Genomic DNA, 22,756 nt, shown 5'->3' with positions numbered 1-22,756 from the left:
AGTGGTGCCCTGATCGCATAGGGATTACACATGGGGCTGGTAATCGCAAGGCCAGCAGTTTGAAGCCAGCCACTTCTCAGGAGAAAGACAGGCTTTCAACTCCTGGAGGGCGTTACAGTCTCAGATTCACAGGGGCAGTTCTACTCCGAAACGCAGGGTCGCTATGAGTTGGAATAGACACCGTGAATGGAGTTTTTTGCTTTCCGACAAACCACCAACTGCTCAGCCAGTAACTTGAAAAATGTTTTATTGGGAAATATAGAACTGGTACAGTTCAAAGTCACCTGGCCTCACCGGAGGCTCCTTCCCATGGTGGCTCCCTCCTTGGGAACCTGGGGGTCAACCTGGCGGGTTGAAGGGGACCAGACTCCAACTCCTCCTCCTCCTGGCTCAGTAAGCAGGACAAACTGGCGTCCACTTTCCTGGAAAACCCGGGAGAGGCGAGGTTCGAGCCTAGGCTCAGTCAGGATTGGGGTCTGGGGCTGTGAATGGGGTGTCCTGGCCCAGGAAGGGGGCCCCCAGCCGGAGGTCCAGAGGACGCAGGCGCCCCGGGTTGTGGACCCTGGCGGTGGGTGGGTCACCTTTTCTGTCGCCGCAGCTCCGCCCTCTGGGCTCTCAGCACTCGCAGCACTGGGTCCTCCGAGAACTCGCTGCCGTCCGAGTCTTCAGCCGCTTCCAGGAGCCGCGCCGCCTGCGAGAGCAGGTCCTCCGAGGGGGCGGGGCCTGAGGTGGGCGGGGCCCCGGGCCTGGCCGGGAGAGACTCCACCCCCACGACGGGGGGCGGGGCCTTGGGAGGCGGGCCCTGGACAGCCGCCGGGGGCGGGGCTTTACCCCGCCGGGGCTCCGCCTCTGCTGGGCTGGACAGGCCCCCCGTTTTCCTAGTCTTGGTCTTGGACCTAAGAGGCCGGGTCTCGGCCAGAGGCGCCTCTGAACGAGGGGATGGAACCTCGGCTGGAGGCGGGCTGGCCTGGCCCTGCAGATAGTCCGCCTCGGGGGTGGGCGGGCCCTCCAGGTGCGGGGGCGTGTCCTCCACGCTGTCCGGGAACAGCCTAGCCATCACTACCTGTCCCAGCGCACCTCGGAGCTGCGGGCCAGGGCCTGGGCTGGGTGGCGGCGCCACTTGCTCAGCAGGTTCCTGGCATGGGGTTCTGCCTCTCCGGGACTTGGGGGGCTGCCTTTCGGGCTGGGAAGGGCTGCGGGCAGCAGAGGGAGGCTGGCCCGGAGGGGCTGTAGTGGGGATGGAGGTAGAGGGCAGTGGCGCAGGTGGAACTGGCGCTAGAGGTACCCAAGGACAAGGCTGCGGGGCCCAGAAGAACCCGTGGGGACTGGGGCCCCAGAGGATGTGTGAAGAGGACCCCGGGGGAGTAGGTCTAGCTACAGCGAACGCCTCTGGGGGCCTGGGCTGGGTCACACTGTCCCACAGGGGGACATAGGTCGACTGGGTGGCCAGGGGACCCAGAGTCTCCGCAGGGGCAGGAGTGGTCGGTAGATTGGTAGGAACGGGGACCTAAGAGAGAGCGCAGCATAAAGGGTTCTCAGTGCCACTCCAACTGTCCATTCTCAGGATCCTTCCCCACGTCGCTTCAGGCTCCTCCCCAAAGCCCCTAGGGTTCTTCCGCTCTCCATCTCACCTGAGTGCTGACGGCAGGGGTCCGGGGCGGCACCCAGGGTCCGTCACCCTGGGCCCCTCGAGCCTGCTCAAGTTTCCGTCGCTGTCGCCACTGGTACAAAATATCATCTTCTGGTCGCAGGGGTGCCCTTGAGGAAATTGGAAGCCGAGTCGAGGTGGCTGGAGTAGAGGCTTGGACCGCTGGGGTGGGGGTGGGGACTGGGGCGGCTGTAGGGGGAACAGAAGAGAAAGGGTGAGACAGGGCCAGAGCTGGGGTGACCAGGAACCCAACAGACTCCATGCACAAGGATGTGGAGGGGCCAAGTTGGTGAGGGCATCCAAGAGCCTCTCGGCCTGTCAATCACTGGCTGCTTCAGCAATTATTGATGGAGTGCCTACTGAGTGTTGGGCACTGTGTGTCCTCTGGGGTTACAGGAGGGACAAAGTAGACTCCCCAGAACCTGCCACTTCTCTCCACCACCCTGGTCTGCCACAGCAGGCTCTTGTCCCCACCCTGTATTCTCCCTGTCCCTCCGGTCTGCTCCCACAGGCGCCAGGGGAACCTGATAACACTGGAGTCCTCCTGTCCCACTCAGGCCCCGCCCCTGGTTGTCCCTCACTCCAGGGGAAGGCCTTGGTCTTGGTGGTCTCCTCTGCAAACTTCTTGCCAACTGTACCCACAGAACTAGCTTCCTCACATCCGATGTTTGCCCAAACATCAAGCGCTTCTGGTTACTCGGGTCAACCCTGCCACATCCCATCCTTTCCCCCTTTTCTTCCTCCCTGGCTCCCCTTTCTAATGTAAGAAACAGCCTACTTCTTTATCCACTGCTGCTTCTCCCTCCGCAACACCAGCTGCACAGGAGCAGGGCTTCTGCTCTGTCTGGGTCATTCCAGTCTCGGAAGCCCACAGGTCCTTGGTCTTCTCTAGGGTCGCTCTGGAGTCGCAATCAACTTGGTAGCACTGGGTTTGGGGTTATGTCCTCGTTACCATATCCCCAGTGTCAATAATATGGACGTCAACAAGCATGACGGGTGAGTGTAGGGGACGATGTCGCAAAGCATGCAAGGGCACCTCTCTGTTTACTTGCGCTGGCCTGTCCTCACTGCCCCACATGAAGTTTCCCATGTGCTATTCCAGTGTCCAGCCCTGTGCTGGGGACATGGGCGATGCCTGAGACAGCCTTGGCCAGGCCTTGCCCGCAGCCCAGTGAGGCCAACAGCCAGATGCCCGGCTCTTGACTTTTTTGGTCCATTGTCTGCACCATGCACCCTTAGATCCTCTGTATATGCTGGAGGGCTCTTGCCTCACCTTTACCAATACCTCCTCCAGGAAGCCCTCCCTGACTTCTCAGTTCCATGAGCGTCTCCTGCATGGTCCTTGTTTCTGTTTCACATGTGTGTGTAGGGTGGGGTGGGGTACTATGTGTGAGTGTAAGTTGGCTCTTTTCTGTGGCAGTACCTATGGTTCTGTGGGACCCCAAAAGGTGGGAGCACATACAATTGGTTGGTTTGCTCTTGAACTGCTAATGCCCCTTGCAGGGCCTTAGGCATAGTAGGTGCTCAGTGCTTGTTAAGTGAATGATTACCTACCTGAATGGACTGAATCTGCAAAGCAAGCTGAGCGGTATGCACAGGTTGTATGCCCATTTTACAGAGGAGCGAGCTGAGGCTCAGCAGGGAGAGGGGAGTCAATGGTAGAGGCCGGAAGGAGTCAAGAATCATGGGTGAGTGGACGGTATCTGACAGCATGCACAGGCCCCTCTCGGTTTACTTCTGCTGGCCCTGCTGGCCTTTCCTAACAGGGAGGCTCATGGGACGTGGCTGGCACCGTCCTGAGCACGGCTACAGGACCTGACCACGGAGCAGGAACAGTAACCCAAGCCCTTGGCCTCGTCTCTAAAATCTTAGCGGCGGACATGTGAGAGCTCAACAGTGATGCAGTATGCACGGTGCACACCCGGGCCGGAGGTGGACCACACGGCCACTGAGAGAACCATTAGAAATCGCCAATCAAACACGGTGCACAGTCGATCTCCTACTTTGATGAGTAGGGGCTGGGATCTTAATAGCGCTAAGCGATACCTATTAACCTTGCTCTCTCCAGAGGAAAGAAGAGGAGTAAAAATTGAAGACGCACGGAGACAATTAGGTCGATGGACTACTGGGGTCACGTGGACATCAGTCTCCACAAGAGAAGACCTAAAAGGTGCCAGGTGCCACCACCAACTGCTCTGAAAGGAATCGCGTTAGGAGGGCCTGGACAGAGTGGAACAAAACTCAAAGCCAAGGAGGAAGCTAGGCTTGCTGGTTGGCTAGAAACTGGTGGGATCCCCAAGACTATGGTTCTTGGTCACCCTTCAGGTCTGGAACGGAATTCACTCTGGTGGTTCAGTTTTCAGCCGGACAATAGGCGAGGCTACCCGGGGAGGAATAACACTATTCATGTGTGAACACCTTAGGATCGTGGACTCCTGCGGAACAATACCTATTCGGGATCCCCGGGGAGCCTCTGTGGCGCAGCGGGCTGCACACTGAGCTGCTCACCACACAGTCAGTGGTTTGAACCCAGCACTCGCTCAGGGGGAAGACGAGGCCGTCTGCTCCTGTAAAGATTTGCTCTCTGAAACCCCACAAGGCCGTCGTTCTCCGCTGACCCACAGAGCCCATCTGAGTTGGAAATCAACTTGATGGTAGCAAGTGTTTGGATCAGAAGGGGTCAAGGGGCAGCAGTTCCCCAAAGATGAAGTTCAGGAGGAGAAATAGAAACAGGAAACTCAGAGAAGAGGAGAGATGGGGGGGCACTGCCTTGAGGAGACTGCAGGGAATGAGCTGACAGGGAACGGGTATGATTTGCTGAATGCAAAACCAACCATCGGCTCCGCAAACCTTCCCTCAATGCGCAGGAACAGATTTTTTAAAGGAAAACCAATCTGCTTTGTAAACTTTCGCCCAAATCGCTCTCTCTTTCTCACACACAAAACCATTTTTGACTTACAGAACTGAAAGCTTCAGATGGTCCAGTGCAATGATCTCCATCTGATGATCCCCCCTAAGTGGAGATCACAGAGACTCCCCTCTTCCTTGAGTCAGCGTGGGCTGTCCACTCGGGCGTGGGGCCCCATTTGCAAAAAGAGCGTTCCGCCGTGGAGCAGATCGGGGCGGGGAGCCCCATGGGACTCACAGGCATTGTGAACATGGCTGTACCGGATGGTCTCCCTGTCCTGAGGGCTTCACAAAATTCGTGGGAAAATTCCACGATCTTTCATTCTATTTTCCCACCAACTCCTAGAACCACCCCCTTGTACTTGCTAGTGCAAGTCATCCTCATTACAGCCGGAGGAGGGGAGTCTGGAGCGCACCCCCACAGTACCGCCAGGGAAACGGGACTCCCAGAGGCCCATGGCTACCCAGCTGGTAAACGGCAGAGTTGGCAGTGGCATCCTAGCTCCCCTCATCCCTTGCCTCCCAGTACTCACCGGGGGCCCTGACGCCCGAGTCCTTGCTCAGGTCTGGGGCAACGGTCACAGAAGGGGGCGGGAGGCCATCCGAGGCGGTGGGGAGCGAGGAGCTGCTGACATGGCTGGGGCGGAGGGAGGCCTGGCTGCAGGGAGGAGGCAGAGTGAGGCAGCAGAGACTTCAGAGACTGCAGACTTGGAGCCAAGGAGCAGAGCCGAGAAGGTGGCCGAGGCTGGGGGGGTGAGTGACCTGTGCTCGAGCAGACGTGCAGCTCTGCTCTGCAGGCTCAGCGTCTCCAGGTCCAGCAGGGCCGCACTCCAGGGATTGGAGCTCTGTGGGGACAAGAGGAGGCAGAGCCAGCCCTCACTCCAGGGCCTGGAGCAGAGTTCTGCACCACCCGCACCCGCCCGTCTGGGATCCCTGGATCTGCCAGCCTGGTGCCCGCTTCCCCTCCTTAGGGAAGACTGACTATGTTTTTGTCTGTAGGTCTACACACCTCCTGCGCAGTCACTGCTGTTTGAGAAGAATCAAGCCTAGCTTGCTGACGGGCTTGGCCAGCCGTCAGTCTCTGGTATCCTCTAATGTGGAGAATGAGCCCCGGAGAGCAAGCCCGGGGGCTTTGGATGGAGCTACAGGAAGAGTCCCTCCTCTTTCCACTGGGGTGACTAAATTTGTACTTGAGAGGCCAGGGCTGCTGTGAGGTTCCTGTTCTAACACCCGGATCAGCCTGGACAGAGGGAGTGGAAGGAGATGTCACCTGTTTTCTTTCCTGCAGGCCGTCCATCGCCTGGAGCACGCCGGCCCCCGTGGCAGGAGTCCGGACTGTGGTACTGGCGCTTCTTTCTTGGCTGGAGGCCCCTGCTGAGAAACTCACGTTGAAGGAGGGAGGTCCCGGAGGAGTGGCTACTAGGGGACACTGATCAGGCCAGATTTGAGGCCAGCAGGTGGGTGTCACCCAGGCAGGTACCTGCTGTGGGTTGAGTACTGGGATGGTGAGACTCCAGCCACCAAAATTCAGTTGGGGTTAGGCCTGCAGGTTGGCGTTCTTCTCGCCTTGTGGGCTGAGCCTGACGGAAGCGGTTTATGTACCTGTGAGCATCAGGAGGTGGGGGGTGAGTCGGGGGAGGAAAGCTACATCTACACCATCATCATCCTAACAACCAATGTTTCTCAAGCACCAAAGCACAGGAGCAGAGCCTGATCGTGGACTTGGGGAACAGAGCCCTTCTGCTGTAAATTATATCCCCCAGGGGCCCTTGTGGTCAGGTCATGACGAACAGGGTGTGACAGTGGAGCTTGGCCGGGGTTAGGAGCCTATTTGGTCCACGGCAGTAAGGAGACAATAGGGATGGAAGAGCAATAAGACAGAAGGAGTCTGGGTTCTGGACTCCTCACCCAGGGACGGCCACAGCAGTCCCGATTGTTTCTGGATGAACTATTAAACAAGGAAGAACTTCTATATTGTTTAAGCCACAGTTCCACTGAGACTCTTGGATACAGCAGCTGGCCCTGCACCCTACAAACCCAAGTGTCCGTTATGTGACAGGCACTGCTGGTGAGACTCTATGTAGTTATTCAGTGGAAATAAATGCAAACCTCCCCCAGGAGTTAGATGCTATTTAAAACAAAACAAAAAAACTCTAAACTCACTGCCATTGAGTCAATGTTGACCCTATGGGGCAGGGTGGAACTGCCCCTGTGAGTTTCTGAGACCGTAACTCTTTACAGGAATAGAAAGCCTCTCTTTTGCCCTTGGAGCATCTGTGGTTTCAAGCTGCTGATCTTGTGATTAGCAGCCCAACATGGAACCACCACACCATCAGGGTTCCTCTTAGATGCTATTATTACTCTTCCCCTCCCATTTTCAGATGAAGATATGAAGGGTCAAGAGTTAGGATGTATTTGGAGATGATGATGGCAACATATGTACAAATGCACTTGATACAACTGATGTATGGGTTGTTATAAGAGCCCTCAATAAAATGACTAAAATAAACAATGAATGAATGAATGTTACATAGAACTCAAGAGAGGGAGAGAGAGAGATTAGGCTGTGAACCCAGGCAATCTCGCTCCAGAACGCAAACACTTGATCAAGCCGACCATGTACCTGGGCTGGCTTGCCAGCTTCTAGCCCAAACCTTCCTTATCCCACAGGGCCACTAGTACTTACTTGGCCACCACTGAGTCTCCGCTGTCGACTGGGGTAAGTGGGGGGGACAGCCCCATCTGTCCCTCAGAGGTGCTCAGGGAGGAAGCGGTCCCTGAGCCGGAGAGCCAGGACTCTTCAAACAGCTCAGGGGAGTTGGAAGCCGTGGAGCCGCTGGAAGTCTGGGTTTCTGGGCCCAGGATGGACGCAAAGCCTGAGAGAGGGGAGCAGTGGAGTAAGAGAGGACTGCGGGGTCACTCCGAGACAGGGATGAAGACAGACACGCTGTCTCAGTCCATAGAGGACAGAGGGTGCCCTCACATCACGGTGGTGACATCTAGAGTGACTGGGTCGGAGGGCAGTAGGAGGGAGCGGAACAAAGGCAGGGCCCGTGGGGGGGAAGAGGGATGGGTCATCTCTTAACCTTTCACCTCCATCGCTCACCCCACGTCTTCCTTCCATCTGACCTGGCTCTTGGGTTGGCTCCACAGCACATTCTGTGGGTGTCCTCACCTTGGGTCCTGGGGTTTGACTTTGGGATGCCAGTTGTAGCTGACCCAGGAGGCTCTCCACAGAGGGACTTCCCTGAATGGAGAGAACTGGCAGGCTGCGAGGGGAGAGCAGACTGTTGAGGGGGGTGCTGGCCTGCCTAGAGTGGGAAGTTTCATGGCTGCAGCCATCAGAGGAGGATCATAGGCTCAGACTACAGGTCCTATGGATCCCTAGAAGGGATAGGCTAATTCCCATTAGGCACATGCAAGACACAGACGCTGAAGGCACAATCCAGCCGAGCTCTCATTGCTAGCCCTTGGTTCTCAGCCCTGGATCTAGCTTGCTGTCGTATGTTACTCCGAGGAGTAGATTCTGATTCATGGTGAAGCTATGTTGCCAAGTGGAACTGCCCCGGGGTTTTCTAGGGCAAAGAGCCCGGGTGGTGCGGCGGGGTGCTAAGCCAAAGTTGGACTGTTCAAACCCACCAGATACTCTGCAGGAGAAAGGTGTGGCGGCCTGCTTCAGTTGAGGCTTACAGCCTCAGTGGCTGCACGGGGCAGCTCGACTCTGCCTTATGGGGGCGCTCACTTTGAGCTGGGATCCATTAGGTGGCAATGGGTTTGCTTTGGGGAATCTTTGGGGCAGGAGATCAGCAGGTCATAGGAGCCAAACATTTAATGACAGGGCCACCAGGACGCCTTCCAGATCCAGTCTAGGAGAGACCTTTTAAAAGCACCGATGTGAATCCTCCATCCCAGAACAACAGAAGCAGAATGTCTGAAAGTAGGGCCTAAGCACCCAGCTCTTTCTGGGAGCATCCCAGGTGTTGACAACCGCGCTAGTCCCTGGCTCTGACATTTCCCGTAAGGTCCTGGGGCACCAGTGTAGAAGAGACCTTTTAACTGATTCTAATCTCCCTTAAGGAGCACTGGAGATCTAGTGGGTTACACATCGGCCACCAGCCCCAAGGTCAGCAGTTTGAAACCACCAGCCTCTCTATGGGAGAAAGACGAGGCTCTCTAATCCCACAGAGTTACAGTTTCAGAAGCCCACAGGGGCAGCTCTGAACTCTCCTACAAAGTCGCCAGGAATCCGAATCACAGTGGGTTGGAATAAGACTCCCAAAGGGGTCCTGGCGGAGCAGAGGCTATGTGCCCACCTGCTAACAGGAAGGTCTGCGGTTAGAATCTATCAACAGTTCCCTGGAAGAAAAATGTGACAGTCTTGTTTCCCTGAAGTCCTGTTTCCTTGGAAACCGTGTGGGGCCGTTCTACTCTGTCCTACAAGCTGCAGGGACCCGGGCAACGGGTTTGGGGCAATCCTGAGAGTCACTGAGCCCGGGCTCAAGAGAAAGTTCAAGGGCACCGTCTACCGTGGGTGTCTGGGGCCACTGCAATCGAAAGCAAGCTAATTTTCTAGATGTTCTCGGACGTCTTCAGAGAGAACGGAACAAACAACGCGCCCGGGATCGCTGGGGCGGTGAAGTCCAAGGCTGACGCGGCCTGGGACGTGAAGCATCTTGGGAATTGTGGTTCTACTCCGGCTGAGCCGGAGAGACTCGGGACCCCCATCGAACATGAGCCTGGGCTGTGTCGCCTTCACTCTCTGGGCGTCCTTTAGTTTTGGAAAAGCACCGGCTCACCTGCGGCCACCATGGCGCTGCTGTCGGTCCGGCACCGTGATCCCGCAGACCCCGCGCGCATCTTGCGTCGCTTAGCAATCCCTTAGCAATCGCTCAGCATTCGTTTAGCAATCCCTCCTCTTCGTGGGAATACCCGCGCGGAAAGAGCGGCCCCTAAAACAACCAATGATCAAGAGGAAAATAGAGATAACAGGTAAATGGCCAAAAGGAGCTGTCTCGTGATTGGCTCTAACGCTCGTTTGCTTGAGAGGGCACGTGTGATTGGCCGAGCTGTAGCGTGCACTAGGTAATTGGCAGGCGCGTGCACCAATGAAAAGGGTCCGAGGCTGGGCTAGCGGTTAGATGGGCGCCTGAAGTACGTTAGCTCTTCCGCAGTCCGGCTCTAGCTGGACAATCCCGTTCCAACTCCAGTCGAGCCACCGTTCATCGCCTTGAAGGGACAATCAGGGGGCCTTCCCGTCTCTATCCGCCATCCCGTCCGTTAGTTCGGCCAGCCCGCCAGTACTGCCAGTCATCTAACCATTTCTCTCTTGCTGCAGAAGCAGCTGGCCGCCCCCGGCGCCAGGTCTGGGCTCTTGGCCAAGGGGCTAGGTGGCAGGATCAAAAGGAACTATTTCTGGACCTGGGCGCATGGCCCCGGAGGGCCAACCTGAATGGTTGGAGCCCATGCCCCTGGCTCGCCGCTCCCTTGGCAGACCCCATTGTCCTGAGCACCCGAGGCTGAGTCAGAGGCACCGAGTTAGACCCCCGGCCTGTCGACGGGCTGGCCTTAGGGTGGGGGTACGCTCTGTTCTGTGTCCTCCTGACAGGCTGGCCCGGCCACTACATTCTCTCTACTCTGGAATCTGCTCCCCACCCCCTCCCCTCTGCCATCTACGTCATCTCCCAAAGAGGCCAGGGTGGATTACGGGGGCTGAGGGCCTCCCAGCTATGGGACTTCGGTTAAAGCTCCGCCTCCCCGGCCTTAGTTTCCCCTTCTGAAACTTGGGGGATCTTAATGACACCTTCCTGGCGACCTTTACCATGCATCCAGCAGGCGCTCAATAAATGGAATGGGCATCTAATTGTTGGACTTTCTAAATAAGGCTAATGGCCAGATCTGGCCGCGGTCCCAGTGTCCCTGGGCGGCCCTCGAGGGGCGGGCTCAAGCGCGAGTTATAAAGAGAGGCCCCTCACTCGGAGGCACACCGCAGCCGCCAGCAGGATGGAGATCCCAGTGCCCGTACAGCCCTCTTGGCTGCGTCGCGCCTCAGCCCCGGTGCCCGGGATTTCGACGCCCGGCCGCCTCTTCGACCAGCGCTTCGGCGAGGGGCTGCTGGAGGCTGAGCTGGCATCGCTGTGCCCTGCCGCGCTCGCTCCCTACTACCTGCGTGCCCCCAGCGTGGCACTGCCCACCGCCCAAGTGCCAGCTCAGGTAGTGGTAGCGGGTCTTTCCTAGGGAGAGAGGTCTGGGTGAGCCCTGGGGATCTGGTGATTTTGAGTGAGGGTGGTTTGGGTGGGGGTGGGGTGGGGGCTGTGGGAAAGGAATGGGCACGCTGGGTGACTGAAAGGGGTGAGAAGTCCCTTGGAGTTCGGGGAGGGGGTCTCATGAGACGGGTGATGGCTGGTGGTTGAAAACTCGGCCCTGTGGGTGCTGGTGGTTAACTCACTCCAAGCGCAATGGCAACCTTGGGGGACTCTGAAAAGGGCTAGTAACCCAGGGAATCTGGAAAGAGGGAGGGGCCCAGCCAGTTCGAGGGCCGAGGGCCGTGGGGCCCCCTGAGTGATTCCCAAGTGGCAGGAATGTTCGGCTCTGCCGAGCGGAGATTGGACGCTGTGGTGAGGCGAGGTTTCCTGGAGAAGGGGCCCAGTGATTTATGGGCGCAGAGCCTGGCTGCTCCGAGAAGTGGGGGCGGAGTGCCAGGACTGCTGGGGTCTGAGGCCCCTTGACTCCAGTGGGCGGGTAGGACTCCGGATATTGGGGGTCGAGGTGTCTTGGTGATTTTTGGATTGGGGCCCCAGTAGCCTAGAAGGGAGGATGGGAAGATTGCGGGGGTGGAGGGGAGAGGGGGAATGGGCGGAGCTATGGTGAATTAGGGATTAGTAACAGGGGGAGCCAGCCTAGGGGGACGATGCTGAGGCTTGACCTTGCAGGGGAAGGGGGCCTCGTGGCTAGGCGGGGGTCCCTAGCGAATACAGTTATCCTAGTAGAAGGGGTGGGGACAGGGCCCCTGCCGTTCCCGAGGCCCCATCGGCGGGGCGGGCGCCTGGCTGGGTTCCCAGAGCCTCGACCCACCCAATGACCGCCCCCACCCCACCCCTGCACTGCGGAGCCAGGTGCCGACGGCCCCCGGTCACTTCTCGGTGCTGCTCGACGTGAAGCACTTCTCGCCAGAGGAAATTGCGGTCAAGGTGGTGGGGGACCACGTGGAGGTGCATGCGCACCACGAGGAGCGCCCGGTGAGCGAGCTGAGGGGCGGGGCCAGAGCGGGAGCAGGCGGGGGGCGGGGCCGGGGCGCGGATCCTGGGGTGGGCAAGGCCCACCAGATCCCGGGGCCCCTTCACTCGAGCCCGCCCCGCCCGCTGTCCCCTCCTCCTCCAGGACGAGCACGGCTTCGTCGCGCGGGAGTTCCATCGCCGCTACCGCTTGCCCGCGGGCGTGGATCCGACAGCCGTGACATCCGCGCTGTCTCCCGAGGGCGTTCTGTCCATCCAGGCCGCGCCGGCGCCGGCCCAGTCCTCGCTGCCGCCACCGCCGCCGGCTGCCGCCAAGTAGGGGCCTGGGAGCGCAGCTGGAACGCAGGGAGCCGCCCGAGGCCCCCTCATTTAAAGCCTACCTGACTCCGCCCAGCCAGATGTCCACAGCTTGCCAAGACCCCTCTCCTGGTCCACCAGGGATCACGCCCTGACCCTGCCACCTAACATTTAGCCTGATAGCCCTTGTAGACCCTTCCCCACCCTATCCCCCCCCCATACTTGACCCCACCTTCTTGGCAGATATTACTTTTCTCAAGACAGCCCCCCTCCCCTCCCCGCCTTCGCGCTCGAAGTCCAGATTCTGTTCCGAAGCCCTGCCCGCAGACCAGTCACGCACAGCCACGCCCACAGCCCAAGGAGCCCAGACCGGGACGGAACCACCTTGTCCCAGGCCAGCCAGACCCGCCACCCTCAAATTGTGCCCCATTTCCCCTACCTCCCTGATGGCATAGACCGCCCACACCCCACGCCAGCTCCAACCAGAACCTCTCCCCCCATCTTTTCCCTGGGCCCCAAGCCTCTGGCCAGCTACTCCCGGCAATCTCCCCTATATTTTTCAAGATCAACCTAGCAACCTCCCTGCTGCTTCCCCACCCCCACCCCACCTAAGCCCACTCCAATAAACGTGCTGGAATTCTGCCAGCTGCCTCGTGTCTGTCTGGGCCACGGCGGGGCGGGGTGGGGGATGGGCAATAAGCGGAGGCCAGAACGGAGGCGGAGGATTTTTATTGGGGGCGGGGAGCTGAGAAAACATCACTGCCGGTCGTACATCTCCCGTAGGATCTTCATGCTCTCTGAGTAACGGAGCTGGTTCCGATGGGATGCCTCCTTCCACCTGGGGTGGGTGAGGTGGGAAGGGGACACGGGAAGGGCTCAGCAGTTGGGGCGGAGGCCACAGGGGGCTGGCGGGTTGGGGAGGGCTCACCTCTGGCGAATGCGTTTCCAGCGCTGCATGTTGCCGTAGATGAGTGTGGAGGGTGCCGGCTCGGGCTCGGTGGGCTGTGTGGACACAGAGACCAGGCTGGGTGGCCGTGCCCTAAGCCCCATAACGTGTGTCAGCCCCAGTCCCGGTCCAATCTGGTACACCCACCTCATCATCCGGGGTACCCTGGGTCTCAGGCTGCAATGGGGAAGGAATCCGAGTTCGGCAGGAATCTCCAGGGGCCATGGGTGGAGGCAGCTTGTACACATCGCGACTCTTGCTGTTGGTAACCTCTGACCCCTGGGAACACAAGGGCCCCACAGACAGCTCAAGGGAGCCAGAGGGCTGTGAATGCATACTGTGTCTCTAGCCTTGTCCAGTGACAAGACATGAGTCATGTGTAAAGGGCAGGGCCACTACCCACGCGGGGTATCAGGTTGGGCTGCCCTAGCGAACCTTATCCAAGGGACACCCCGGTCACCTGGGGGCCCGACCTCCTCTCACCGTTCTCTAAGCCAGATGGCCATGCCTGCCTGCCATGGGCAAGTCTTCTCTACCCTGGCCAGTTCAAGTGGCCATGTTTGTCCTGCCTAGGCCACCTCTATAAGGAGGTTATTTGTCAAGGGAAACCCTATTTTTCTACCTCCTTCAACCAGATGACCGTCTTGGCTAGCCTAGCTCCTGGGGACCCCAAATTTGAAGGGTGTGTCCAGCTGCCCAGAGGAGCCCTGTTCCCACCCCGCCTGGGCGTCTATCTAATCCTCCCAGTCTCAAGGGTTCAACTTGACACTCATCGGATTCGTGGGCCCTCGCTGAGGGACATGGGGGCCAACTCCTGACTGCCTCGCTAGCTTGGCAGAGGGGGTGGTGGGGGTGGAGGTCAAACCCGTGGCTGCCCACCTCCTCTTCCTCAGGTGGTGGGGGTAGCGGTGAGGTGGGTGACCGGTCTCGCTCTCGAGAGGTGGGGCTGTTGCGCATCCAGGCACGGCAGATGGGGTACAGCGGGGTGTTCTCACTGAACTGGGCCAAGTCCACACTCCGGTCAAACAGCTTGATCACATACGTGTCTGGGGAGGGGTGGGGGCATGAAGTGAGTGGATACCTCACGGAGTCCCCTGGCCCCCATCGGCCCTCTTCAGGGCACTGTCCACTCACTGGATCGCAGAGGTCCTCCCTCGGCCAGCCCATCATCCATCTCTCTCCTCTTCTTGCGCCGCTGGTGAGGGAAGCGGGTGGATGGCCTGTAGGGGAGGGGTGGGGGAATGTTAGCATCTGGGTGGGGGCTGGGAACCCCTTGTCAGTTGACTGAGGTCCCCACCACCTTACCGTTTGCCGGTGGCTGCGATGGAGCAGTCCCTGTGGGGAGAGACAGGGTGTCAGCAGGCTGACCCCACCTTGAACAAAGACTGCTCAGTGCCTCTCGAGGGGCACCCTGGGGATACTGGGATCAAGCCTTGGACAATCACATGAATCACCCCAACCCTTTGGAACTTGTGACCAACCCACGTCCCTGGGGATCCAGGTGCCCACCACAGGGGATCTAAGCTTTCTCTTGCCACGGGGTCTCTGGACACGTGGAGGGGTCAGGGCTGTGATGGAGGAAGAAGTGATGTGGCACCAACCATCAGCTCCAGGTCCCATCTCAGAAGCTTACTTATTGTGGGTGTCTGAGGGTGTCTTCCCAGCTTCCTCATCTAGTCGCTCCCTGGTAGCAGAAGAGAACCGTTTGCTCGGGGTTCCAAGGGCCCAGAGTGGAAAGGCACCAAGTGATCGCCCTTTGGACACCTTCTTCCCCAAGCCAGCTTCTAGGGTCCCACCCAGATCCACCCAGGACAAGAAGGTTCCACCTACTGGTTCCCTAGCCCCCTGTGATACCCCCACACCCACCCCCTTGGTCTGGGTCCTCACCTGTCCATGTGGCTCTTCTCCAGCAGACACTGCAGAACAGCATCCAGTTGGTTCCGGGCCTTGGCCATCTCCAACTCTAGGGAAAAAGGGGGAGTCAGTTCCAAGACCCCCAGGCTAGTAGACCATATATGTCTATGTGCCTATAGGATTCTACAGCCAGACGCGTGGAGAGAAAGCTACAGAGATTCCTGATGTGATTAATAGGAGCGCCGGGCTTCAGGCCGTGGTTCAGGCTCACTGTGTGACGGAGGAGGTTCCTCATCTTACTGAACTATTTCCTCATTTTGAAAATGGGTCTCTCCATGATACCTACCTGCTAAGATGGTTGAGATGTTTACCTGAGTCCCTTAGTACGATTCAATAATGAAAATAAAAGAATATATACAGAGTGTTTATTGAGGACCAGGTTCTGTCCAAGCACATTACCCTCACTGAAACCCCATAGTACGCTTTCTGTGACGATCTCGAATCCCATAATGTGTAAGTCACTGCCAGGATTACACTTCCAAACACCATGTGGCAGGATTGGTTCCCTAGCAGTGAACTGAGAATCATTCATAACATGAACTTACAAACGGAAAGAAAGCGACCTTGGTCGAGGTGCCCTAACATTACCTGTGCAAGGGAGGAGGACCTCACTGGCGTCAAGTTGATTCTGATTCCCAGCAAGCCTAGAGGCCAGGGTAGAACCGGCCCTGTGGGTTTCCGAGCCGGTAACTCTTTATAGGACGAGGGAGCCTCCCCTTTTGCCCGCAGGGAGGGCTTGTGGTTCCGAATAGCTGACCTTACAGCTAGCAGCTCAATGCTGCCCAGAGTGCTCCTTGTAAGAGGATAGTGACAGGCGGATTTGTACACACTCGGAAACCTTTATTAAACAAAAATATCAAAACGCGAAGCTCTTGTTTCTCAGCATATCTTCTCTCCAGGTCTACACTAATACGAGGGTGTGCCTGACCTAAGCCATGGCATTTTTAATTGCTCCATATGCATGTGAAGGCTAGACGATGAATAAGGAGGACCGGAGAAGAATCAAGACACTGGAATGACGGTAATGGCACAGAGTGCCCTGGACTTCCGGAAGAACACACAAACCTGTCTTGGAAGAAGTAGTTAGAATGGTCCGTAGAGGGCGGCGGGCATGTTATCAAGAAAGACCAGTCCATGTAAAAGGACATCAGATTTGGCAAAACAGAGGGTCACTGAAAAGGGCCCTCAATGAAATGGATAGACGCAGTGGCTGCAACTTAACAACTTCAGTGGGCTCAAACGTTACCCACTGTGAGGATGGCAGGGGCCTCAGCAGCGCTTCATTCTGCTGTTTCTAGGTTCACTGTGGGTCGAGACGGACGCCGTCTGTGACGCCCGACAGCACCAGGGCTCCAAGTGCAAGACTGCAGATGGAATGGACACCACCACCAATCTTTAGAATCCCATGTTATTTTAGACAATAGAATGGCTCTCGATTTCTGCTTAGTTTGAAAAAAGGACTAAAATGTGATCTTGCTGAGACCACTTGCCGCTCTTGGTTAATGAACTTCAGGTAGCAGAGCATGACATTACAAAGACCTGCCAGGAGGCTACTTGGCTGCATTCAATACTCCCTAGGACCGGTTCTTTCTTTTAATATTTTTAGCTGATTAGCAGAGGGTGTTAGTGCCTACGGAGAATGGTTGTCTCGACCATTGTAAGAATCACTGTATAATCAAATGTGCCACAAAGTGTTTATTTAATATATGTCCCTCCACTGCCACTCCCTTTGCTGATGATGTATTTGGAAGAAACCAAATTTTCAGAAGAGACTGACTTTATGCCTTGAGTTCTTAGCACGTTTAGAATGTTAAACGGTCCCTCTCGTGTGGCCCTGTTTGTAACACTAAGCCCACTGGAAATCCGCTCACCCTGAAGATGAGGCCTATTAACACAGAAAGATGGAGAAAAATGGATTAATGATCAAAAAGATCCAAGGCTACTAGTAGCTCATGACAGGACTAAAAGTCCTTGCAAAAGAGAGGTCCTTCCACTGTGAGTGATCAGCGGGCCCTAGGGGAGGCATGATCAAAAGGGGGCAATGTGTAAGGCAGCCCCCAAACAAAACGGAGGCATTTGGCTTAACTAAACGGCTTGATCTGGGTCCAGAATTCGACTCCATTTTCATCTCAACCTTACTTTGGCTTTGACCGTAGCTAGATAAACTTCCCTGAACAAATACATATGAGAGCTCGAAAGGTTGGCGGGAAAGCTTGCAAAGAGATTCCTCAGGGACTGTACCCCAAATAAGGTGCCTGATGTTAGGAGGGAGTGATCACGCAGGCAGCCCGTGCCCATGTAATCGCAGGTGCGATTTCCATGTTTGGGTGCCGCAGAGCCCCTTTCCAATAGCGAGAAGGAGCTGACAGTGCGTTTGTGGTGGGAGCCACTTCTGACGAGTACACTGATTTCCTTCTACCTTGAAAGGTCATCGTGCGAGGCGTCCTTCAGAAGCTTCACCTGCACTACATGGCCTTGTGAATGGGAGTCTGATCCTGTCCCAGCCCTCTATATCTTTGGGCTCACGGTCCAAGACAAGAATGCCCCATCTTATTAGACACAGGCACTGCTTACCATCCACAAGGACAGTGTCTGACCACATATTGGTTCATGGCCCCGTAGTTTATGAGAGAGCGCAACAATCCTGATGAGAGATCTGGTCGCAGGGGGAAATCATTTGTAAGAACCGGCATCTGAGCTGTCTGTGGCTCACCAGCTCTCCAGGCAGCAATGGGAGATCGGAGCACTCACCCCCTGCGCCCGCCCACCATGCCCACCCAAGCCACAGTCACCGAGGGGGTGAGGCCTTCCATTACCCACTTGGCCTTGATCCTAGGTGCCTTGTCCAGCTTCCTGTTGTTGACAGTGATGGGATGAGGCACTGGACAGACAGCGAGGGGAAGAAGAGGAGGTGGAGGTGGAGCAGGGAAAGCAGACAGGGAGGAAGGGGGGAGAGCAGCCTGTGGCTCTCAGAGACGGGTGTCCGCATCGCATGTCTCTCGGTGTGGCTGCCATAGCGCTGGTCCCAGGCTTGTCACACAACCCTCTCCTGTATATGATATGGCATTCGTATAACATCCAAATCACAAAACAGCCTATCTCACAGAGTGTAGGAGGGGGTCTTTTAAAAGTTCACTGAATCATGGAATTGAAAGATAATGAACGGATGTTTTCCACGAACATTTGGAGTCCCCTTACATTGTAGACTTTATATTATACATCGTTTATTGCCACCGAGCCAATTCTGATGCGGAGCGACCCTTGAGGACAGAGTAGAACTAACCCTGTTGGTTTCTGAGGCTCAGTCGCTGTGAGACTGTCTCAGAAAGCCTCATCTTTCTCCAGTGGAGTCACTGATAGTTTTGATGTGCTGACCTTGTGGTTAGTAGCCAAACGTGTAACCCGCTATGCCACCAGGGCTCACACACGTCTACATATATAAAGGTCTACACATGCTCCTTGCTCCAGAGCACTTTGTATTCTGACCCCATGCTGCCCAATTCGAGAATTGCATTCTTTTGCCAAAAAAACCCCTTTGCATTATTTTACGAGTCTGGAGCAGTTGTTCTATAATAGATATAATAATCAACTTGCTGTTGATTAGGAATTAATTATGGATGATTTAAATCAATTGTTGATGTAAAATAATAAAAACTAATGACATAGAGGCTCATGTGCACAGTAATATTCAGACTAAGTAAATGTGAACAATACTGGGTCCATCTGATAGAGAAACGCGCTGTTGCTTGATTACATTTACAAACTGAGTCTCACAGTGGGTAAGAGTCAGACAAAGCTGGTAGGGTGTCCGCCAGTGTAAACAAGCCTTCTCGAGCGAGTGAGGTCAAGCAAAGATGTCACAAGGGTGCCTGCCAGCTCAAAAGCGGAACCCTGTGAGAGCACCATGCCACAGGCCAAGCAAAGACACATCACAAGGAACATCATCCTCCGCCCTCCGGGGGATACCGGATCTGGTCGAATCAGTATCCCAATGGCTAAAATTAACCCAACAACTAAGGTCCAGGGCAGGGAGGGGAGACGCAAGCTAAAATAGCAAGATCATTGTTTGACCCAGCATGGACAACGAACTGGCCAGCCTCAAGGTTAAGTCCAATAAAGCCTGGGAGAGTAGACAAATGCAGGTGGACCCTTAATGAAATTAGGCTCGGGCACTCAATGAGCTATACAGCCAGAAAAAGCGGGGATTAAAAAGCCAAATGCAGTCACCACCACAATGGCAGCTGAAGACAAACAAACGAACAACAAAGTTAAAAGCTGTCGTGGTCCCCCCCTAATAAGGTGGACAGAAAATGAACCCCCTTCAGCCTCACTCTCCTCGCCATGGCGGTGGCCATGTGCCAGCCACGAATGCCCCGTCCCAGGATCCTGGGACAGCCCCCTTGTGACACAATACAAAGAGCGGTGATTAAAAACTAATTATAAATATAAGCAAGATAGAGAGACCCTCCCTCTGCAATCGTATATCCAGTGGCAATTACATTAGAAGATAACTGGATACAGGGGAAGAAGTTTTACACCCGCCTATGGTATTAAATCAAAACCAAACCTCGTGACCAGGTCTAATTGGAAATGCCAAATCTAGTCAACTAATGTCATGATTATTCTTAGGTTATTACTATGATAAAAATTTACATAGCGAGAGGTAAAAGGCACTGATTGGTGTTTTAGGCCTCTACAGCATAAATTCTAAGTTAACTTTGGGATCATGGATAGAATTTAAGACCTTTTAGATAAACGAGTAAATTCTCCAATGGTTTTCCAACCCAGTTTGGCCCGTGAGACACTTCAATGGCTCACCAACCTTTTGGTCTCCGATTTGTCATTTTAAAATCTCTGGGAAAGTTAGAACTCCAGTGACTATTAAAATCCATCCTCTTCAGACAAGATTATTTATTTAAGGGGCAAATCAGAGTAGCTACCTAAAGTGGTCTCTCCCCATGCCAATCCAGAGAGATGCAGAAACAGTGAAGCTCAGGGACCACCCACACGTCAGTTTCCGCAGCCTGGAGTCCAGGACTTGAGAGTTCCAAGCGCTCGGAAAACGAGCACAGTAACAGGTCCTGGGTAGAGTGAAGGGGAGAAATGGGGAGCACAACTCAAAACCAGAGAGAGGCTGGTCGAACCTCTAAGACTACTCAGTCAACTGCAGGTCTGTACCGGACTCTCCCATGTTAAGATAGCCAACCCATGACGAGCCGAAGGGGAGCGTTCATCGAGAGTTCCGGAGGTTAGACAAGGAGAACTGGAGACAGGAGGCACAGGAAGTGAAATAAGCTATGGTCTATCCAGGGGTTTGGGAACAGAAGGCTCACGACTGTAGAACGGCAGACTGTGATGTGTTCCGTGGGCTTTCACCCAATTCACTCTACAAAGTCAACGCCCACCAACAACTCTGATGCTGGAGACAAGATGGTCTCACTAATAAGTTCTGAGGAAGGAAGCTGGACTTGCACCTGACGGGAATGAAGGCACTCACAGTGAACATGTTGGCATGGTTTTAAGGTGGTTGAATTACTTGGTAAGTAAAAAGTAAATAGCAGTTCTTCAAGTTTTAAGACTTTTTGCTGAAAAAAAAAAAACACTTTTTGCTGGTTCCAGTTAGACTGTGTGTAGTTTCCCCCAATCTATAGTCAAGGTCAAAAAAGAATTTAAGGGAGGGAGGATAGAGGACTCACAGCAACCCTATCAGAAATACTGGCTAAAGACTCCGTTGGAGCTACATTCTCCACTGAAGAGGAACGCACGCACGGAATTGACCACCCAACAGTTTTTATGGAAATATTTATTTTGTCAGAGGTGTATGTTTTTGTCAACCAAAACTTACCTATACGATAAAACCAAACAAAAAAGACCCAAACCCACTACCATCAAGTTCATTCCAATTCAAGGCAGAACCGGACTTGGGGCTTCTGTGACTTTAAATCGCAGCTTTCTCCCAAGAGCTGGACGGCTGGGAGGTTTGAACCACTGACTTTGCTGTGAGCAGCTCAGTGGGTGCTCACCACGCCACCACCAAACAACATCCTGGATCACTGCAACAGCCGCTCTTCACCCAGCAGCTTGCAAATCAGGATCTGTGCGTGGTTCTGAAGTGCCCAAAAGAAATGATGAACCAACTCATAATGCCTTACAATATTGCAGGGTTCTTTCATCCGAATCGGTGTTTTTTCTTTAGGATGGGGTTGATCTGCAGGGAGGGCCTGGGGTTTAACAAGTTTGCCTGGTGGAGCTGACTTTGCAAGGTCTTGTCCGGTTCATTTTAGTTCAATGTTTTGCTCAGTTTCTTGTGAGCAGGACAGGATTAAGCAAATTACGGATTTACCGTATATACTCGAGTATAAGCCAACCCGAATATCAGCCGAGACGCCTAATTTTACCACAAAAACTGCATTAAAAATGTGCTGGAAATCTCGGCTTATACACAAGTATATACGGTATTATTCCAATAAAGCCTGATGGGCCATAAAGCTTGAAAATAAAATTAACCCTTAAAAAAAATTACTACCCCCCCTCATTTCTACAAGTATTCTACTTGGGGCTTCCAAACTATAATAAACCTTTTTAAAAGAAAGAAACCTCAATTGCCTTGGTTCCCTCCGGGTGATGAATTTGGGGGAGGGGGGCAGGAACCCCAAAACTTTTCATAATGGATTAGCTCTGTTTTGATGAATTTATAAGCTAGAAAAAGACCCGAAAAAGGTGAATCTTCTACTGTAGGATGTTATAGGGCTGATAAGTTTTCGATTAAAATAGCAATGAGATCATAGCTTCTCAAGGAAAATGAGAGGAATAAAAAAAGCTTATGTCATAAACCAGCTTATAATAATGATCAGCTCGTGTAAAATCTTTCAGAATTGTTGACAATGTTGGGTCCAAAGACAAAACTGGTTTCTACTAGTCATTTAACCTCACAAGAGTTCGCCTTGCTGCTTTCTTTGTTATGAGAAGATGGTTTAAACTCCTTCAGAGTTTTTTACAGCCTCCTGCCTTAACTGAGGCATGTTTTGACTACGGGTAATCAAATGGCTTCTGGGGAAAGCGCTGATACTTAGCCAGTCTGTAGCTACAATTTTGGAAGGGCATGAAAAGAAAAAAAAGAACCTTTAATTTTGGTACAACTGTTCAAAATATATCCTATGTAAACGAACTGTTTTCCCAAACTGTTGCTAAAATAAACAAGGGCAGTTTTACATCAGCATTTAGCTATCAGTGCTGCTTATCAAATAAAATGTGTAAAACGGCATTCCTTTTAAGAGTCACCAGCCACCCCCCACGTGGGTCCACTGGAGCGTCTTTGGAGAGATATGATTCGTTTGCTGAACCCTGGTGGTTGAGTGGCTATCTAGCTGGGCTGCTAACTACAAGGCCAGCAGTTCAAAACCACCAGCTGCTCCGTAAAGAGCCTGGAGCTCTATTCTTCCTATTCCTGTAAAGAGCTACAGCCTGGGAACAAAGCCATAGGGTGGCTCTACCTGTGGGTCTGAATTAGCTGTACAACCATAAAAGTTGGTGAGTTTCTCTGCTCCCCGATTTTCCTTTCTGTATTATTCTCCGGCCTCTTTGATGAAAGGCTAACGCCATCGTAGTAAAAAGGATGACTGAAAAGAATTCTCTCGGGTGGGTGAATTCCTCTGCATGGCTGAGGTACTTTATTAAATAAGTAATTTAAATAACTAGTTAAAAAAATAATTAGTTAAAGGGCACTCTACCACTACCCTCAATCTCCTGGTAAAATGAAAGAGTAAATAGAATTTTAAAGTTAAAAATAGTGTGTTAGTCCGGGTTGACTAG

At 54.2% G+C, this 22,756-nt stretch overlaps 3 protein-coding genes across 6 annotated transcripts in view; 1 reads left to right on the top strand and 2 right to left on the bottom strand.

The window, feature by feature from the left end:
* Positions 1-257: 257 nt before the first annotated feature.
* Positions 258-9,481, bottom strand: PROSER3 (proline and serine rich 3). 2 transcript variants are annotated; one of them, XM_075536455.1, is made up of 9 exons: positions 9,352-9,481; positions 7,242-7,431; positions 6,036-6,157; positions 5,826-5,929; positions 5,318-5,400; positions 5,089-5,213; positions 1,632-1,837; positions 582-1,507; positions 258-422 (listed from the first exon to the last, which is right to left on the bottom strand). In XM_075536455.1, exons 1-9 carry the CDS (start codon positions 9,410-9,412, stop codon positions 281-283), a joined length of 1,959 nt encoding a protein of 652 aa, XP_075392570.1. In that variant the 5' UTR covers positions 9,413-9,481; the 3' UTR covers positions 258-280. The 2 variants fall into 2 exon arrangements, with proteins under 2 accessions (XP_075392570.1, XP_075392571.1); XM_075536456.1 differs by having other exon boundaries at positions 5,826-5,926.
* A 1,040-nt stretch (positions 9,482-10,521) lies between these two features.
* On the top strand, positions 10,522-12,726 carry HSPB6 (heat shock protein family B (small) member 6). 2 transcript variants are annotated; one of them, XM_075536896.1, is made up of 3 exons: positions 10,522-10,768; positions 11,668-11,790; positions 11,933-12,726. In XM_075536896.1, the coding sequence occupies exons 1-3, from the start codon at positions 10,556-10,558 to the stop codon at positions 12,104-12,106; spliced, it is 510 nt and encodes a 169-aa protein (XP_075393011.1). In that variant the 5' UTR covers positions 10,522-10,555; the 3' UTR covers positions 12,107-12,726. The 2 variants fall into 2 exon arrangements, with proteins under 2 accessions (XP_075393011.1, XP_075393012.1); XM_075536897.1 differs by having other exon boundaries at positions 10,525-10,765.
* A 71-nt stretch (positions 12,727-12,797) lies between these two features.
* LIN37 (lin-37 DREAM MuvB core complex component) overlaps positions 12,798-22,756 on the bottom strand; it is a 25,319-nt gene continuing 15,360 nt past the window's right edge. For both annotated transcript variants that reach the window (XM_075536892.1, XM_075536891.1), the window contains exons 2-9: positions 14,918-14,993; positions 14,664-14,714; positions 14,336-14,365; positions 14,165-14,250; positions 13,910-14,076; positions 13,178-13,309; positions 13,013-13,086; positions 12,798-12,922 (exon numbers count right to left, since the gene is read on the bottom strand). In XM_075536892.1, the coding sequence (XP_075393007.1) occupies positions 12,841-12,922; positions 13,013-13,086; positions 13,178-13,309; positions 13,910-14,076; positions 14,165-14,250; positions 14,336-14,365; positions 14,664-14,714; positions 14,918-14,985 (690 nt within the window). In that variant the 5' untranslated portion in view covers positions 14,986-14,993 and the 3' untranslated portion in view covers positions 12,798-12,840. The remainder of the gene's footprint in view (positions 12,923-13,012; positions 13,087-13,177; positions 13,310-13,909; positions 14,077-14,164; positions 14,251-14,335; positions 14,366-14,663; positions 14,715-14,917; positions 14,994-22,756) is intronic.

The sequence above is a fragment of the Tenrec ecaudatus genome, chromosome 18 (assembly GCF_050624435.1).
Source record: "Tenrec ecaudatus isolate mTenEca1 chromosome 18, mTenEca1.hap1, whole genome shotgun sequence".
Lineage (NCBI taxonomy): Eukaryota > Metazoa > Chordata > Mammalia > Afrosoricida > Tenrecidae > Tenrec > Tenrec ecaudatus.
Note: the sequence above shows the minus strand (reverse complement) of the source record. Positions and strands in the feature narration are given on the sequence as shown.

Coding starts and splice junctions, on each gene's coding strand:
- PROSER3 (XM_075536455.1), bottom strand. CDS start 9,412: ATGCGCGCGGGGTCTGCGGGATCACGGTGCCGGACCGACAGCAGCGCC. Junction 7,432..9,351: donor CAGCGCCATGGTGGCCGCAG/GTGAGCCGGTGC, acceptor CCCCTCTCTCAG/GCTTTGCGTCCATCCTGGGC. Junction 1,508..1,631: donor CCCCTGCCGTCAGCACTCAG/GTGAGATGGAGA, acceptor GCTCTCTCTTAG/GTCCCCGTTCCTACCAATCT.
- HSPB6 (XM_075536896.1), top strand. CDS start 10,556: ATGGAGATCCCAGTGCCCGTACAGCCCTCTTGGCTGCGTCGCGCCTCA. Junction 10,769..11,667: donor CCCAAGTGCCAGCTCAGGTA/GTGGTAGCGGGT, acceptor CTGCGGAGCCAG/GTGCCGACGGCCCCCGGTCA. Junction 11,791..11,932: donor CGCACCACGAGGAGCGCCCG/GTGAGCGAGCTG, acceptor CTCCTCCTCCAG/GACGAGCACGGCTTCGTCGC.